The 19759-nt window shown below is 46.0% G+C and overlaps 1 protein-coding gene across 1 annotated transcript in view; it reads right to left on the bottom strand.

Moving 5' to 3' along the window:
- Window positions 1-19759, bottom strand: part of LOC147460519 (uncharacterized) — a 55635-nt gene that overhangs the window by 19510 nt on the left and 16366 nt on the right. The window contains exons 3-6 of the mRNA XM_086507883.1: window positions 5722-6564; window positions 5550-5636; window positions 5065-5422; window positions 4795-4994 (exon numbers count right to left, since the gene is read on the bottom strand). Of these exons, the coding sequence (XP_086364009.1) occupies window positions 4795-4994; window positions 5065-5422; window positions 5550-5636; window positions 5722-6564 (1488 nt within the window). The remainder of the gene's footprint in view (window positions 1-4794; window positions 4995-5064; window positions 5423-5549; window positions 5637-5721; window positions 6565-19759) is intronic.

The raw sequence follows: 19759 nt of genomic DNA, 5'->3' as shown, positions 1-19759 counted from the left end.
ACATCATTAATCAGACACTAGAGGAGGAGCAGAGGAGAAGGGTGCGCGCTTTACATGTGAGAATTTGCAATCTTAAAGACAAAGGCAATGTGGACGAAGAAGTAAAAGAACTCACAGCCTTGATGGGGATTCATGAGCCAACGCACACCAGGGCATGGAGAGTGGGCAACATAAAGAAAAATGGAAGCAATGGAGAAACCTCAAAAGAAAGAGCACTCATCCTCCGTTTTCCCTCCATGGAAGCAAAGAAGTCATTCTTGAAAAAAAGACAAACTCTTAAAGAGACTGGCATCTTTCTCGGGGATGATCTCACCCTCTCGCAGATCGCTCATATGCAAGAAGTAATGCCGGAGATTAGAGCGGCAAGGGGAAAGGCAAGATCGCTTTTTACCGAGACGGAAAAGTGGTGATACTAGAGCGACGCTCCACATGACAGTGCAAGACTTACGGGACCACACTCAAAGTAGCTGCCTGGAACTGCAATGGATCTATGCATCTTGATGTGGGTACTTTTGAGGATAGCTTTACTGGAAGAGACATCATCTTTTACTCTGAGACACACCAAGCCCCTGGGCAATCCATGCCTCACATCAGCCGATACAAGTGGGAGAAAGCCTATACACAGGAGACACGCTCAGAGCACAGAGGGCGGGGCTCGGGAGGAGTGGCAGTGTTATTTAGAGAGGATCTGCAGTCACTGATACATATAGCCCGCAGGGACGAGCAGGCTAGGTACATGTGGATGAGACTGAAAGCAGAGACAGGCAGATACCTCTATCTAGCTATTTGCTACTTTCCCCCGAGTACATCAGTTTATGCATCACCCAGAGGACAATCCCCTTTCTCTATTTTGGATGATGACATATGGGAGTTCTCTAGGGACGGTGACATTATCATCCTAGGGGACTTCAATGCTAGGACTGCCCATCACCAAGCAGTGTTTTATGACACTTCAGAGGAGATGCTAAGAGAGCTAGATGTTGTAGCGACGGGCCTTTCCAGACTATCACACGATATGGAATATACTGAATATGGGCGACACCTGATAGACATGGGCACTGCACATGGATTGGCCATCTTGAACAACCTACAGAGATTTCCTGATGCGGGAGGATTTACATGCTTCCCACACAGACATGGAGCCAACATAGTGGACTATGTCATGGCACAGCCGAATCTCATCTCCAGTATCCAAGATCTCACAGTTGGGCCCAGACCGGTCGAGGTGGTTGTGGATCATGCTCTGGTGTCAATGACCATCTCCTTCCAGTTCAGTGTAGCACACAGGCCACGAGTAGCAGCCCCTACTCCCTACACATCCACACGAGAGACGGATTCTGTATACATGGACGGAATCTACAGACGCCTATGCACTGAGGACCCGAGGCGACCTCTAGAGGAGCTAACTACTATACTGACACAGACATTACATGAGGCAGCAGCAGAAGCATACCCACACACCTAACCTGAGCAGAGCCGTCGATCAGGGAGCATGCCTCAGAACAGCTGGTACGATGAGGAGTGCCGCCAAACTAGAGCCAAACTTCAGAGGGAGGTGCTGTTGGGGGACGTCACTCACAGACAGTCACAAATTGACTTCCGACGCTTGGTGCGGCGAAAGAAGAGGGCGTTTTTGGCTCGACTCGAGCAGGATCTATATCAGCTATTCTTGAGTCAGGACTCGCGTGAGGCATGGCGGCTCTTTCATGAGCAGCCCCCCCCGGCTATTTCCTCCACAGAGACATGGGGTCAGTACGCATCATCTTTGTACACAGTACCTGGATAGCCGGCCCTCGCCAACCCCCCCGATCCATGCCCACACGCATGTGTATTTTTCACCGCTGAGATGGTGAAGAAAGCTATTGACAAGATGAAGACTGGGAGAGCATATGATCATGATGGCCTAGTCGCTGAGCATTTCATGCATGCCAAAGACCTACTAGCAGAGCTTCTAGCAGTTATGTTTAACCGGGCCATGTGTGAGGGCCTACCGGACACTTGGAGCCTATCTACGATCGTACCTATCTTCAAATCAGGAGACCCCATGGAGCCTGGGAATTATCGCACTATTATGATTGGGCAAACACTCGCACAGTTGTATGCCTCCATTCTTGAGCAACAACTGAGTAGATGGGCAGAGAGGGAAGGAATACGTGCAATTGGGCAGGCAGGATTCAGGAGAGGCTTCTCTACTCTTGACCATATCCTAACACTCAGGGCCATCATCGAGGAAGGCAGATCTCATAGGAGACGGATCTATTGTAGCTTTGTGGACTTCCGCAAAGCTTTCAACACGATACCCAGAGCTAGACTGATGCGCAGATTACAGGAAATGGGAGTACCCACAAAACTCATTTGGGGGAACATGACATTGTACAGATCAGTAGTAGGGCATGTACGCACCCCGGAGGGACTTTCTACACCGGTTCACTCCACTATTGGGGTGAAGCAGGGCTGCCCGCTCTCTCCTACTCTTTTCGGTATGTATGTGGATGAGGTTTATGACTACATTGACAGAGATGGAGATAAAGGTGCTCAGTTGGCAGGGACATGGATTCCACTTTTGTTATATGCTGATGACATAGTGTTGATCTCCGAATCCCCAGAGGGAATGCAACGTCAATTGGATGATTTGCATACGTTTGCCCACGAAAGTGGTTTGTCTGTCAACATGGGTAAAACCAAGGTTATGGTGTTTAATACCACCCCACAGTGGATCAGCAAGTCAGCACCTGCATTCACATACGGCCAGGAGACTGTGGAGTACACAGACGCTTACACTTACCTTGGAGTGGTTTTTAGCGAACCTACATCCTCACTCAGAAGAGCAGCAGAGACCAGACTTACTAGAGCCCACGCAACATTGGGTAGATTGGAGAGAATGTGTTCACAGGTTCAATTTCAAGAGCCCCGGACGAAGCTCTGGCTCTTTAACACCTTGGTGGCTTCAGCACTGCTCTATGGAACCGAGATATAGGGACCGTCACTGGATCACCACGGGAGGCCGGGTCGCTCAGACGGATGGGGGAACATGGAGAAACCTCTCATCTCTATGATCTCGCGGCTCATTACAGCCAAGGCGTCAGTACCACGGGCCATTATCCGAGCAGAGCTAGCGGCCCCCCCACTTGTGGTGGAGGCGCTCACCAGATCAGTCTCCTTCATAAACCGCACATGGGAACTTCCTAGAGACAGATATGCGCACATAGCACTTGAATCCTCTCGACAATTAGCCATACAAGGAGATACAACATGCTGGTATGGGGAGATGACATCATGGTTTCAGGCACATGGGTTCAGCATAGACAAGCTGCCACCATTCCATTACTCATTGGATGCACGATCTCTCACTCTTACACAGTCAAAGATCACCAAGCTTATCCGCCAAGACCTGACCTAGCTAGACACCAAGAGGACATGGATACACCCAGCACAGGAATTGGGCATGAAGATGGCTTTCTACAGAGACCACCTTCTCCAGCTTACGGAAGATGGTTTTGTGGCGAGACCCAGATACATGGATACCCACTTGTCTCATGGGATACAATGTGCTATTGGCCAGTTACGCACATCTTCTCACCAGTTGCGGATTGAGATTGGGAGGTACAGTGGAGTACCAGCAGAGGACAGGACATGCCCCTTGTGTAACACGAAACCTGAGACAAAGCTACACTATACATGCCGCTGCCCCGTCTACTACGAGATACGAGGCCGCTTCCACTGCCTGTTCAGAGAGGGTTTTGGACCACTCTCAAGAGTCATGGGATACGAAGATCAGAGATGTCTGGGTTTGTTCTTGCTCGAGTTGCGCAGACTTAGAGATAGCCTGATGAATGGCGAGGCTAGCCAGTCTCAAAGACGGATCATAGACTTCTTCAGAGCAGACACGGGACAGCCGCAAGAGCCACTCCCACAGCAGAGCTCCCCCTCGTCTCACACCAGAGGCAAATTGATTGACCGAGCGATTGAACTAGGGAAATCCAGGCACCCGCGACTGCGAAGAACTACACAGCATCGACGGCTCCTACGACAGAAAATTCGGAGCACGTTGGCCAGGCATGCACGACGCCCGGTCAAACTACTAACCATGGAGGAAATTGATGAGATTCGCCAACAACCGATGCTAGATCTCCTGTGATTCAGCCAGCCCAACAAGCCGCCCAATTTTTGAAGACCCCATAGTATATATCTTTGTTTTGTACTGTTGTTAGGTTATTTTGTTACTCTGACTTTGTATCAAATTCACCACTTTGTAACTTTCGGGTCTCATAGGTCATTATGGCCTTTTGAAGACGTTAATATAACATTTCATTTCATTTCATTTCTCTCTCTCTCTCTCTGGTAAAAAAAGAGGCTGACTTCTATCACTTGAGAAATTCCTCAAAACACCCAAATGGTGCCAACTCTGAGGGCTAGTACATCACTGATTACAAAGCCGGTCAAAGCCGACAATCTGGAGACTGTAAAACTAGCCACATTGCAAACTGTAGGAAACTGAAAGCCACATGAAAAGATCTCTCCTAAAGAGAGTAAAAAGTGCCCTAGCAAGCTAAGGTGGATAGAGGATGACAACAGCCTCTGAAAGATAGGCACTTCCACTAAAAGCAAACTCGGCTACTGTATACCAAAAACCTGAACCACCATCTGTGATTGAGTGCCTATTCCCACTTCTTTTTCTCAATTCTTCGTTTTGTTGGCTGATATTATCATGCATGGCCCTCTGATTTGATTCTAAGCAAGCACAAACTTCAAGAAAATTTCTGAAACTTCACCGTCTTAATGCTATAGATGCACCTTATTTATCATTGAAGTAGACGCCATCCATATTCCAAGGTGGAAATCGTAGCACTCCACTTCTGAAAAGTTGAGTTGGCCATCACCACCTCCAATTGCATAAATTCGATCTCCCAATGTGACACCAGCTAGACTGCCACGCTTTATGCCCATGGAGGGGCACATTAGCCATTCATTCTTCTCATTGTCATAGTATTCAGCTGCAAGAAAAACAGGCTTCATTAAGTGTTCCAAATTTTGATGCCGCCAAGTAAAAACTACTAATCACACCTGTTTTGAACCACGATTCTCCATTGCCGCCCCCAAAAATATAAATTTGTCCCATGAGCACTGTAGCAGCAGCATATGAACGAGGAAATAACATTGTAGCTAAAGGTGTCACCTCATAAGTAACTGGATTTATAGCATCAGCAGTTTGAAGCCATGAATTTCCATTGTTGCCTCCGAGCATATAGATATTCTGGCCAGGTCCTGTGTGTAGCTGCTCGTCAAGAACTTCCTTCACTATCCATGCATCATTTGAAGTCCACTCATCAGTGCACATGCCTCTGTGTTGTAATGAGTTCAACTGATTATTTAATTCATTGATCTTGAGCTTCAGAAACTCAATTTCAGAAGCCATCTGCCCCTGGCAAACAGAACAGTGTACAAATAGAATGTTGTTACTTCCAATTATGAACCTTTGATACGAAAAACATCACAAACTATATCAGGAATTCGATAAATATTTTAGCTCTTTGGTCTGCAATGACTACCTGGATTTTTCGAAGCTCTTCAACCTCATTTGGTCCTGTCGATGTTTTTTGCACTTGAACCTCTAGATCTGAATTTTCTCTTCTAATCTGCATGCCAAACTTATAAAAAATTTAGCAAGAAATTTAACTTCAAGGTCAAACAGTGTAGGAGAAAATAAAGAGGCAAACATACCGAAGTTCCAGTGGGAGGCAAATTGGTATCAATTTTTGCTGCATCTTCAATGACGATGAACCTCTCAGACTCGTTCTTGAGAGACTCATCCTCTCCCTGCTTGTGAAATATACACCAATCATTCCTCTCAGCCTTTGTATCTGTTTTTACTGGTTTCTCAGGAAAGATATACCTCTCAAGAGACTCGTCCTGTCCCTGCTGGAAAGCCACATGCCAAGCATTCCTCTCATCATTTGTATCTAATTTTACTGCATTCTCAGGTAGGATATATCTCTCCTCACGAAACTCATCCTGTCCCTGCTGGAAAGCCGTACACCAAGCATTCCTCTCATACTTAATATCTGGTTCCTCAAGTTCAATAAACCTCCCTTCAAACTGATCCTGAGGCTCATCCCACACATTGCTTTTAGATCTTTCCTCCAGAGACTCATCCGTTTCCTGCTTGAGATCCATGTGCCAAGCACTCCTCTCCAACTTTGTCCCTGTTTTAACTGCATCAGGTACAGTGGAAATCTCCTTAAGGGACTCGTCATGTCCCAGCTGTACAGCCTCATGCCTAGCATTTCTCTTTGACTTTAAGGTCTTCTTCGGCTTGATCCAACCATCATTATCATCCTCTTCCTCCTGTTGTACGGTCTGTGAAGGTAACATTGTTTGGGTACGCTTCTGAATACCCGCTGATAATTTACTGGAGACTTTAGCGAATAGGGTTATCAGCAATCCAGCCTGAGACTTGTCCAGCTCATTGCTGAAATGAGTTTCAGAGTGATAATTTCCACTGATTGCATGTTTATAAACTGATTCCGAAAGAGGTGGGCAGCTCTTTTTGATCCTGACTCTAACCTGAAAGACAAAAGCAACATGATGCTCAGCATAAAAATTCCCAATGCGTATCCAAGCGACAACCTTTTGTGCCTAAAAAGTTTAGTAACGGTAGCATACACTGCCACTAACATCGGTACCTTTTAGGACCCACTAAACCTGCCTCCCAGTCACAATTTATGGACAACAGATGTGATTATCGTTATAACCCCAATATGAGAGTGAAATATTGATGGTTAGGAGTTTTGAGGTTTTGAAGCATTCGGTTCATAGAAAGAAAAAATTGAAACAGGTTTCATAAATGTGCGTTGTGTAGGGGTGGGGTGGGGTGGGGTGGGGTGGGGGGGATGTTGTAGGAAGATTGAGAGAAATGAAATGTTATATTAAACGTCTTCAAATGGCCAAAACAACCTATGAGACTTGTCAGGTGCACCGGAAGTGGATTTAGCTTGGATCTAGTACTCCGCACACAAACACAAGGTTACTTTACTTCACCTGAAAGAACTGAATTGAACTCTATCGAAGAGAGAGAAAAGAAACGACACGGCATGTCGGGTCCCAAACCCTCAAGGGCCCTCTTGCTCTGTTGCCAGAGCAAGTACTTTCTTTATTTCTTGCACAATGCTAATACAATGACTAAATGTTGAGATGCTGATGCTAATGGGTACTGATGCTACTGATTTTGGGTACTACTGAGATACTGAAGGGTACTGCGAGTGCTAAGGGCTACTGCGGGGTGTTGAAGGTATTGATGGGTTCTATGTCGACAACGATGATGACGATGACGACGAGGTACTTATGGGTTCTATGTCGACGACGACAACGAGGTACTGATGGGTTCTATGTCGACAACGATGACGACGACGACGAGGTATGAATGGGTTCTATGTTGACGAGATGACGACAACGACGAGGTACTGATGGGTTCTATGTCGACAACGATGACGACGACAACGAGGTACTGATGGGTTTTATGTCTACGATGATGACGAGGACGACTAGGTACTAAGGGGTTTTGTGGGTGCTGAGGATTCCTATGTTGAGCTAGGCAGGAGCCAAGCCGAACGCAAGGGGTACTAGATGCTTGGGTATTGCGTCGACGACCACGACGATGAGGAGTACTTGTATTTCGGTGTTGCTAAGGTGCTAATGGGTACTATTGGAGATGCTAGGTACTGCGAATCGCGATGATTACGGTGACGACGACAAGGCTATGTACTGATCTGCTATCACCGGGGACAGCGATGGGCTGAAAACTGAAAACGCTGGTGATGTTGTGGCGAGGACTGCGACCACGACAAGGCTAGGGCGGTATGCTGAAAACGCTGAGGGTGATGGCTGAAAAACACCAGATCTACTAGGTATTGCTGAGAAGAGGTTGTTGTCGATACTACTTTGTCTTCTGCCTTCTCTAGCGCCCAAAGGGCTTCTTTAATAGGTCTTTTAGCCATTTGCCCTACCTACTTCTAATAAATGTCATGTCAAAGTCACTTATTAATAAATGACTTCAGTGATTGTTCATATGTCTATATGCTTAAGCGACTTAACTATGACCAGCCTAGACATGCACGTCCTGCTAGAGGCTCACAAGGGTGCCAAGCTAGGTCCTAAGCTAAGACTGATGCTGGAGTGTAGCAGAATGTCAGGTGCAACGGAAGCGTTTATGGATTTAGCTCGGATCTAGTACTCCGCACAAACACAAGGGACACTTTACTTCAATTGAAGAAACTGAACTGAACTGAAAGAAAGAGAGAGACAAAAGAGAGAAAAGAGACGACATAGGGATGTCGGGTCCCAAGCCTCAAGGGCCCCCTTGCTCTGTTGCCAAAGCAAGTACTTTCTTTATTCTTGCACAAATGCCCATACAATGACTGGATGTTGAGATGCTGATGCTAATGGGAACTGATGATGTGGTACTTGATGACGACGATGTCGACGACGCGATGGTGACCACGACAACGATGATGATGATGATGTCGACGACGACAATGATGGTGACGGCGATGAAGCTATTATGGCTGAATGCCAAATTGCTAAGTGTGTCGATGGCAAGGGGACTGCTACCACAACAAGGTTAATGCGGGAATCTACCAACGCTCCAAAGCTGAAAACGCTGCTGTTTTAGGCTGAAAACGCTGGCTTCCTCGTGCTCGAAACACTGGTCATGGGAGGCTGAAAACGCTGAGAAGACCCTGAAGGAAACGCTGACTTGCTCCTCTTCTGCCTCCTGCTCTACAAGCGCTGCCCCCTGGCTGCCTATGTACCCACCAAAAGCTGGGTCGAGTAGGGTCTGATTCAGCCCACGATTCCATTAAATCGCCAAAAGTCACTTGTTAGTTAAGTGTCCACATAAGAGGTGCTTCACGCAACACAAAATGCCTACATGCTGAAAATGACCGTTTTGTGCAAGAGAGGATAATGCAACTGTGACCAGCCTAGACATGCACGTCCTGCTAGAGGCTTACAAAAGTGCCCAGCTCAGTCCTAAGCTATTGGATCATGCTAGACTGTGGCGGAACATATCCACGTAGCGCAAGTGAAGTGCGCACGTGACACAGAAGCTTGTCGACGTGGCACAAGTGCAGTGCGCACGTGACATCTCCCCCTATTAAAGGTGAGGCACAACTGCCGCAGTTCTATCTATACTTCTGATGTTGAATGCTTCTAATACTTATGGATGCATAAGCCGATGAAATCTTCTGCAAACTTGTGGATATTGCGGATGTAGGTACTGTTGCGATGTAAACACCGACCATACAAGTTACTAGGTAGCCTTACTACTGTCGTAGAATACCAGCCTTGGTGCTGACTCTGCCTTGCGAGCAAGTATTACCACTCGAATAGTGCAGTCGTGAAAACATTAAGGGTGAAGATGAAAGGTAAGGGTGCTCGGAGGTATTTCCAAGGGTTGCTTGTCAACGGAAGTGGATGCACGCTACATGCGAATGCGCATGCAAAAGAGGGTTAGGGATCCTTCCATATCCACATAGGAGGCAAGTAGACCTTGGTATTCAAGATCTGGATTATCGTGTATCCGATATCGATCTTCGTTCAAAGATATAGCGATGAAGACGGGAGCGCGCCCGATGCGCGATTAACTAAGGGTGGGAGTCGCTATTAAGTCCTGGATCCGGACACGACGATTCTTGCAAGAAGAAAAACTGAGAGAGGTTCTTTGGGTTCTTCATTCTTCTTGGGTTCTTGATGGTTCTTCCCTTGAGTTTGCAAATCCGAAGCACGTATAGAGCTCTGATACCAATCTTAGGTGAGACTGAGAGGGTTGACGGTCTTCTCCTCCTTCTCCTTCCTGCCTTCCAAGCGCTAACTACTTGCTACTTATATAGGTGCAAATTGTTGGGTCGAGCAAGCTCCAATTCAGCCCCCACGACCAAGGAATATGAAGGGTCATTTTAATCATAAAATGCGCACACAAGAGGCAGTTCACATGCGGTAATGTCAGGTGCAACGGAAGTGTTTAAGGATTCACCTCGGATCTAGTACTCCGCACACAAACATAAGGTTACTTTACTTCACTTTAAAGAACTGAACTGAACTCAATGAAAGAGAGACGCAAAGAAAGAGAGAAAAGAGACGACACGGCATGTCGAGTCCTAAACCCTCAAGGGCCCCCTTGCTCTGTTGCCAAAGCAAGTACTTTCTTTATTTCTTGCACAATGTTGATACAATGACTAAATGTTGAGATGGTAATGCTAATGGGTACTACTCTAATACTGAAGGGTATTGCAGGTACTAGGGTACTGTGGGTACAGAGGGGTATTGCAAGGTGCTGAAGGTACTGATGGATACTGAGGGAGATCAAGCATTGTACTCAACCTCACGACCAAAGGTGACCATTGTAAATTGCTTCTTGTCAACCATGATGTGCATGAGTTGTGGAGCATGAAGCCGTCACCGCCCTTCGCAACAAGGGTTCAAAAGGTTGTATAGTTGGCAGTGAGCATACTTTAGTAGTAGGGGTCGAGCTGCTCAAAAGCTTGAAGAGTAAAAGTCTAGCTATGTACTCGAGAGAGACCTCTCAACCGGCTACGATGAGATGATCCCAAATATCCCACATCTTGCAAGTCAACCCTCAACGTTGTAAAGGTCACAATCTAGTCGAACTATTCAAGCAAAATACTTCTCCTCGTTCGCCTCAAGTATCCTTCGCCAAAGGCCATGTGCATGCTCCTCTTTGTTGAATATCCTAATGACTTTGTTGGATAGGTTGAGCATAAGGAAGGTGAAGACTCGAAGGCATTCATTATCCTCCCACTTGGCAATCTTGCATCATCATTCTTGGGTTTTTGGAACCGATGCTAAAAATCACAAAGCCATAGCCAAAGGAGACTTTGGTTTTCCATACTCTATAGTTGGTCTCCTCTCACTGCTCCATAGCCAAAAAGTAGGCAAGTTAGCCTATGTGGAAAACGATGCCATTCTCCTTTCATTGTATAGTGTGTCAGAAGGTAAAGTTTGTCACACACAAATCAGCAAGACTCCTACAGCCATTACCGATTCTAGATCGACCTTGGTAAAGTATAGCAATGAGTTTATCTTAGATTTTCCAAGGACTTAGTGGGACTCAGAGTGGGCATGATGGTACTTGCACCATAATCGACACATTCAACAAGCAAGCTCACTTCATACCACTAAAGAAGACAATAAAGGCCGACCACTTGACTAAATTGTTTGAAATGCATATTTTCAGATTCCATTCCATGCCTAAATGTGTAGTGTCAGATTTGGGACCCTAGATTCACAAGCTTGTTCAGTGTGCAAGAATATACACACAGCTTTTTTCATCTCATCTACAGTTCTGATAGTTCCTCTTCCTCTAGTTCCAATGAGGATGAGAAAAGCGAAAGAAGCGGAGATAGACCAAGAAAAGCAAGAAAAGCAAGAAAAGCAAATACAAGAAAAAGTATAGAAAGCACACAAAGCAATCCTACAATTAAGAGGAGGAGACCTCTTCCTCTTCTGATAGTTCAGACAGTGAAAAAAAGAGTAAGAAGGCCAAGGAGTTTAAAGATGGGGATCAAGCAATGAAGTTTGACAAGTTTTCACGCTTCAAGGATGTCCACCGAGCCCTTGCATTTATACAACAATTTGACATCGTCTTTTCGAAGGTCGTTTCTTAGAAGCCACTGAGGTACAGAGGGCGGCATCTTATCTGACAAGTAACACCCAGACACGGTGGTCTAATCTGTCGTTGCACAAAGAAGCACCTAGAAAGTGGATTAAATTCAAAAGAATCTACACTTCAACATGGTTAACAGAAGAAGATGTCATCAGGGCATGGCATTATCTAAGAAAGAAAAAGGAAGACACTTTGGTTGCCTATTGCTAGAGGTTTTGGGATACCTTTTTGCCAGTCTCCTCTTTTCGGAGGATCACCTTGAAGGAGCTGATTGAGGAGTTTTGTTCCAGACTACCAAAAGAGATTCGACGGTATTACCTGAAGCAAAAGTCGAAATCCATTCAGAGGCTTACGAGACATGCCAAGGAAGGTTTTGGTATGCATACGGACAAGCCACTATAAACCTCAAAATGACGAGAGTCTTCCTAGAGAAAGAAAAATCAAAAGAAGATATCCACGAGGTCCAAATTGACACAAGAGCAGTGTGAAGAGTACTTCAAAGAGAGAAAGTGTTACAGCCATGGTGAACAAAGGCACGTCTTCGCGAAGTTTCCAAAGAAAGAGGAACCAGTTGATAGTTCATTAGAGAGTTCCGACAATTCCAAATGATAGGCCGGTGGCCAAGAGAGGACAAAGCAGCAACCTACAGGTCCCAGGGCACAAGTAACAAAACACAATGGTAAGCTAGGTCCACCCATAATTTGGTCAACACAAGTAAGAGAACACAATGGTAAGCTAGGTCCACCCATAATTTGGTCAAGAGCAAGCTTTTCCTGCTCTGGATGCAAAGTGGATGGGGGAGGAGAACTCTCGCAGATTCTCTTAAATTTTCAGCCATATCTTTAGGCTTTTGGATTTTTAGCAGTGTCCATTCCTTAAGTACACGTTGAATCAGCGGGTTGAATCTGGTGCAATGTGTGTTGCACAAGAGGGGAGCCACTCCACTCCCTTGTCACAGGTTGCCTAGGTTAAATAAAGTCACTAATTTTTCCTTGAGATTTTAGGACTAACAATCTGACAATAATCTGCAGAATGACTTTATGAAAATATGTACATAGAATTGAAAATTTCCTTGATTGAACTAATTACGTGTGCTCTTTCATGTGTGAATTGTTACGAGTATGTGTAAATAAGGATGAAATGTCGGTAGCATTTTGTCTAATGAATGATTTGATAAACTTAGTGCATCTAGACATCTGTTAGAGATCAACAAGATCTTGATGTGATGGCTAAGTGAATGTGATTCTAGTACATCAAGATTTCTATTTGGATAAGATGACTGGATTTTGTTGCGAGTGCATCAAGAGTTCCAGAAGGATGAGATGGCTACACACAGATCTAGGTGTATCAAGAGCTCTGCATTAGATGAGATGACTAGATGGAAAATTTACACCTCCATGTTCAGTATAAACTAAGTGTTTGTTTGTGAAGTGCATCCTCTGTGCAGGTATTGTCTTGTGGGGATGGTCATGGGCATGGTTTGCTTGAAATGTGAAAAAGGATATGAATCTAATTTTGACAAGATTTACTAGATCAAGGCATCCATGAAAAGATCGGCATGATCCGGATGTGATTGCTAAATATTTTACAATGATCATGATTTGTATCTCGGACCCTCGACGAAAATGTGATTGATCAACGACAAATGTCTTTTTTTGCCACTTTCCCCCTATCGCTATTTTTTCCCTTTTATCATGGTCGTGGGGGTTGAGGGCTGGGTCGGGCAGCCAAGAGTTGGCCCTAGATAGGCAGAGGGGGGTCACATCGGTCATGCATTGGAGTTGTGACCGGAGGTGGCGCCCCTCCCTTGGGTGCCCCACAGGGGCTTAGTGCAAGGGCAGAGCAGCTAGCTTTTTCCTCCAGATCAGCTAGCGTTTTGGCCTATGATCAGCCAGCGTTTTCTTGCTCAGTGATCAGCCCCAATGTTTTTCATGGGCAGCACATGCAATGCTCAAAGATCGTCTCCACGGTGCCGTACCTCCTCGGGGCAGCCCTTCACAAGCTTTGTGCCCATGCAATAGTTCGTTTCCTTGACCGAGATCTAGATCTACATCTAGATCTAGACAAGAGGAGATGCACTGGACCTATGCTCTCAGAGCATGTCGGAGGTGATGCACATGTGGAGACCGCGTCAGTGATCTCGTGTGCAGGAGCAATTGGCAATGTCAGTTACGATCGCAATTGTGTGCACCTCGGGTCCATACGTTGAGCATGTCAATTCTATGTCGGACCACCCTTGGTCACTTGTATGAACAGATTGTTATCAGCATAGAAAGCCTCTCTCTCTCTCTCTCTCTCTCTCTCTCTCTCTCTCTCTCTCTCTCTCTCTCTCTCTCTCTCTCGCACACACACATTCATTCGCAGATGTCCTGTCTCTTTCTACCTCAATGATCTCTCTTCTCCACAGGTGTGCCTTGTTCATGTGTTTCGCATTGCAGGTGTTCTAAATTGGAGTCGAGGTACCCACCGGGTCAGGCCTGGATGCTCACATGTGGCTGATCCGGTGTGGTTTTGGACATGGTTGAGAAAGAAGAAGCTTGCTGTTTTCTTCTGATTTTCTCCAAGTTTGGGGAAGATTTGGGTATGTGAAGGCCTTGGATCCTCGTCTACAATTTCCCCGTCTTTACCCTTGATTACCCTGACCTCTCTTCACCGAGGGGAACCCGATGGAGGCTTTTCAGGATGAGTAGCAATCTTGGATTGCTTTAATTTCTTCCCAAATGGAATCATGTTACCGTGCCTTCCTGCAAGGAGAGCAAGCATGCGGTTGTTGGATCCAGAGGGAGAGCTATTCATTTCTAGCTTCTTCTTCAAAGAGAGGTGTTTGGACAGCAGCAGGATCTTCTTCCTCACTTGTGGAGGAGGTTTCTATGGCTGTATTTTCTTCGAGATGGATTGGCAGATTTGTTGTGCCTTTTGCAAATGCACATCTTTCTTGGTAATTGTCGACACAGCTACCTATCCAATGGGTAGCAGGTTGATGATTCGGTTGCACTCTTGTACCAGATTGTGGATTATGGATGACAGAGGGGGATCACTTCCCTTCTTGAAGCAGAGGATCTTCCATGATTTTCATTTTCCATCCAAGGATGGAAGTTCCAATTCCGGCTTTAGTTGACTCTTGTTCTTCCAGTATGCAACAGTTCAAGTGCATGTCACAGTGTGTGTGTTGGGAGTTGGCTTTGACAGGCAGAGGAGGATACTTTATCTCCAAAACCACTTCTTGTTTGATCATTCGACTTCCATGGATGAGGTTTAGAGGTGGAGCATGTGGTGCCAAACCCTTAGCCAACAATGAACACAGTTAGAGGAGGTTTTGTTGGTGTGCGGACTTTTCCTTTCTCCATGTTCTCTCCTTCCCCGGTGGTAGTGTGGCCCTACAGATTTGGTCACTTCTTTGCCCTTTTGTGTGCTTGTCAGTACCAGTAGTGGGACAATTTACAACTTCTGTGAGCTTGTCAGTACCAGTTGTGGGACAATTTACGACTTCTCGTGAGCTTGTCAGCACCAGTTTCGAGATAGGTTTGCAACCTTCTATGGCAATTTTCTTGACGATCGACAACAGATTTGTCGAGATCCTTTGGATGATAGGTTTGCAAGTAGAGTCGACAATTGGTGGGGACATCTACTTCCTACTCCCGCAGTCAATAACATTTGGATGCTTCTTCCATACATCCCTTGGAGAGTTCCAACCTTGGGGACAGCCCTTCTTTAGGTGTGCAGATGGTTGGCTAGTATAGCAGGTTCTTCCCTTGCAGTCTTTTGCCCAACTTTCTAGCATGTTACAAATCAGTCCCAGTGTAGGGGTGGCAGCTAGCTCGGCTCGAATAATCTTATGTGGCATTGATGCCTTAGCCCGAAACAACCGAGAGATCATAGAGACTAGAGGCATCGAAATGACGCTGCATCCCCTCCAAAGAGTCAGAAATCATCACAATATCATCAGCATATAGCAATAGTGGCATCCATGTCCCTGCCAAATGTGCTCCTCTATCACCATCGCTCTCAATGTAGTCAGCAACCTCATCCACATACATGCCAAATAGTGTAGGAGATAGCGGGCAGCCCTCTTTCACCCCAATAGTGGAGTGAACCAAATCAGAAATCCCCTCTAAAGTGCGTACATGCCCCACTACTGACTCGTAAAGAGCCATGATCCCCCAAATCAACTCTTTGGGTACCCCCCATCTCCTGCAATCTGCGCATCAAGCTAACTTTGGGCACTATATCGAAGGCTTTGCAGAAATCCACAAAGCAACAATAGAGTTGTCTCCGACGTAATCTCCCCTCCTCAATAATGGCTCTGATTGTCAAAATATGATCAAGAGTAGAGAAACCTCTCCTGAAACCTGCCTGTCTTGAGAAAGGCTCTTGAGGCTGATAACAAACTGCCCATACACATGACTAAGCGTGGTTTGGCATAGATCTGACATGCCCCAATGGATAGATCGAGGTACATACAACTACGATTGCCATTGCCATCTTCTCTTGCACACGAGACCACTGGCACGGCCTCAACATGTGCAAGCCAAACTACATCTCCTCCTCGCAACAAGATGGATCTACAGAGAGAGGAAACAAGACTCAAGGCTGCCGTCGTATGGCTGGCCTATAGAGAAAAAGGATTCCTCTGTTCTCCTAGGTCTGCATCAAAGCTGCTCTGCCTCTCCATGTGATCGTCCACACGTAGGCTGTCCTTAGGAGAAAAACACAAGGTATCCTTGCTGCCCATGGCCTGATTGTGGTACTGCTCTGCTGCTAGGAGGAGGAAAATGCCAAGGATGAAGAAAACGCTAGGCTAAGCAAAAACGCCAACAAGCTCAACTGCTCTCTGCCCATTGCTCACCCTAGGGCTGCCCTCTAGGGGCACCCTACACCCCAAAGCATAGTTACTCGGAACAGGGAGTGGGGAATGGCAACGGGCATCAAATGACATTCCCTATTACACATACTCATCTCTCAAACTCGGAACAAGGGTTCGGAAGAGAAAGTTGGAATGGGAACGGGGAATGGAGGCCTAAAATGGCCATTCCATGTAACTACGCCCCAAAGGCACTATGCACACACTACTCCCTCTAGTGCCCCTGCCCACAGATTTATACTCCCAAGCATGTTGGGCATGCCAACTGTCCAACAATCCCACGACCTCGTAAACTAGGAGACAAAGCGAGTACACACACCAAATGGCCTGTACAAGAACCAAGCCAAAATTGTAAGAGGACAGCACCACGTGCCAATTTGAAAAACAACAAACTGAACAGACCTTTAGGCAATTCAAAACATCTAAATTGAAAGAGAGACTTTACACGAGACACGCAGTGGCGTAGTTCCACTCCCAGAGTGCACTCGCCCAAAACTCCGGCGCCCCTTTGGGTATTTCTTTATATTGCTTCAACGAGGTACAACTTCTGTGGCTCTACTCTGCATCTCCCGTGCGTAGAATGCCAGAGAGTGAGCCCTTAGTACATATTTAAAGGCCCTTGGCCATTCAAAAGCAGTTACCTGAAAACCATCAAGTCTAAAAGCATCTACTCCCAAAAGCTAGCGTCCAAAGGGTTGTCCGTACAACATTGCCACGTTGATAGCAACCAACACAATTGGCGGAAGGTCCGTACAACTGCCACGTCATCATCTCTACGCAAGTTGATGTGTGTGTGTGTGTGTGTGTGTGCTCTGCTTTACTTAGGTTTTAGGCCCCTCGACCAATGTTCCTAAGTTGTTGGGGATTAGGATTTTTAATCCTAACCCAATTTGTTATTTGGGCCACTCAACGAGAATCTGTAAGTTGGTAAATCCTTCAACTTCTTTTGCTTCTGCTAGGGTGTAGGTTGTCACGTGCACATCTAACACTATCTACGTGTTGTCAGGTGCAACGCATAGTGCAAAATCACAAAGCTCTGATCCCAATGTCAGGTGCAACAGAATTGAAATGGTGTAGATCTAGGTTTTACATTTCCACAAATCCTTTTCTTTCATTCCTTGCATTAGTGATTCCTTTTAGCTTGAATGATGGTTCCTTTAACTTTTCCCTGAAGACAAGGAATGAGAGAGAGCGAACCAACCCTCTCAAGGACCCCCACACAGTTGCCAATGTGGTATTTGCTTTTGATTATGTAAATGGAAAGTATACACATGCAATACCTTAAGTGCAAACTCTATGACTCGAATGGTGAATGTCACCACGATAACTCCTCAAGACAAGGGACCTCTGGGTCTGATTTGATGCACCTTTGGATCCTTCTCGATGTGGGATTTCCAATGGCCAACAAGGGGTAGATATGGGGCTGAATTGCTCTCCTAATGTGATACGAATGAAGGGCTGAAAACACAGATCTTGACAATGCCAATAATGGACAACAAAGGAGCAATTGATGACGGTGAGGGAATGGCCGAGGGGAGGCTCGATGGGCTATCAAAGTACTGGGCCGCAACGAGGATGGCTAGCGATCGAAGATCCAAGCCAATCCAACGAGGGAAGGGCTGAAAATTGTAAACGTTGGCTGATCTGCAGGCTGGAAGGGAACGTTGGACTGAAATCTGAAAACGCATGCAGATCTCTGTAAAAAAGCCAGGCTGATCTAGGAACTCGAAAAACGATGGGGCTGAAGTGCAACTCCTAGCGCTTTTTGAACTTATGTGAAAACGCAAGACCTATTGCTCCCTTTATAGGAAAAGTTTGAGGCTTATGAACTCCTTTAGGCTTAGGTAGGGCAAACTATCCACGAAACCCAACAAATAAATCATAAAAATGATTTATTAATAAATTTGACCAAGGGGTCAGTTCCTAGGTGAAACTGTCACACATCTGTCCACCCAAGAATCCAATCGACGTGGGGAATGGCTCGTTGGGTTCCTCTAGCCTAAAACTACATGCACGTCATGCCAGATGTCCACCATAGTGTAATACCATCTGTCAAAACGCGTGTACAAACCATTTATGCAAGAGGGTTCCAAAAAACCTAATCTGATGGACTCGTCCAAACATGCAGGTCTTGTGAACAAGCTCGCAATATTGTCGATACCAATCCTCCTAGGATTCTAGACACTCCTATCTAGGAAGAAGGGGAAAACTCGCTCTCGAAGTCGATGAAGCATGTCACGTGGCACACAAAGCCATGTGCACGTGACATCCCCTCTTGCTTAAGGTGAGATACAAGTACCGAACTCTATGCACGCCATAAGATGGTTTCGGATGAAGTTTCTCCTAGATGATGTCCTCCACGGCGACGTTTGAGAGAGAAGCTCCCCTGAATGATGTGGAGATGACCAAAACACAAGGATGGTGATGAGGCATCTACTCGCAAACAATGGACTGCCACTTGCATCAATGATGCCCTTGTTGGTTAACGGCAAACAATAACCTTTGCTGCCCCAACTCGATGTGTGAGCCAAATTGCAAACCGAATGGATGCTCATCATTGAATATGCTGACGCCGAAGTCCATGAAGGTTACCGGCCTGCTTGTGCTGCCCCTACGCTGGAAGATTGGCGAAAGCAACGCCAAATGGGAGATGAAGATGGATATGTCCTTTGGAATGTCCACAAACCATGGCAAGTCCTTTGTATGATGTCTCATGAGACCGCCAAAGAAGTCCTCCAAGATAGAGACTCCTTTTGCGGCTTTGACTAGATTGCCGTATGATGGAAGCTCTAGATGTGTCCTTGCCTATGCAACGGATGTGGCTGCGAATGTAGGCTCACGATGCCTGCGAACTCCAGTAGAGGTTGCCTCGGACGGGAACCCTTTGGCTCTGGATTGATGGCTACCGATTGCTAAGAAGATGCAGATAGTGTGGATCGCCTATTTTGGAATCATGCAATTCTTCAAGCAGATCAAAGAGATGGTTCTTCAAACAATGCCAAGACTACGAAGCTAATAGGTTGATCTGGATGGCGCCTCCTTTGTCGTCATAGGTCGCTAACAATTCCTAATACTCGCAATCAACATCTTCATTTTCCAATGTATGTCGTCAATGATGCAATCTGTCATGGCGAAGAAGTTATGACTACAAACATCTATGTTGAGGTGTTCGAGCGCGCACACCAAGTCAACTACCCTCTCGCACGCGCACCACAACT

The sequence above is a fragment of the Adiantum capillus-veneris genome, chromosome 3 (genome assembly GCF_014529385.1).
Source record: "Adiantum capillus-veneris isolate H3 chromosome 3, ASM1452938v2, whole genome shotgun sequence".
In the NCBI taxonomy this organism is placed as follows: Eukaryota; Viridiplantae; Streptophyta; class Polypodiopsida; order Polypodiales; family Pteridaceae; genus Adiantum; species Adiantum capillus-veneris.
This window is presented reverse-complemented; position numbering and strand designations above follow the sequence as displayed.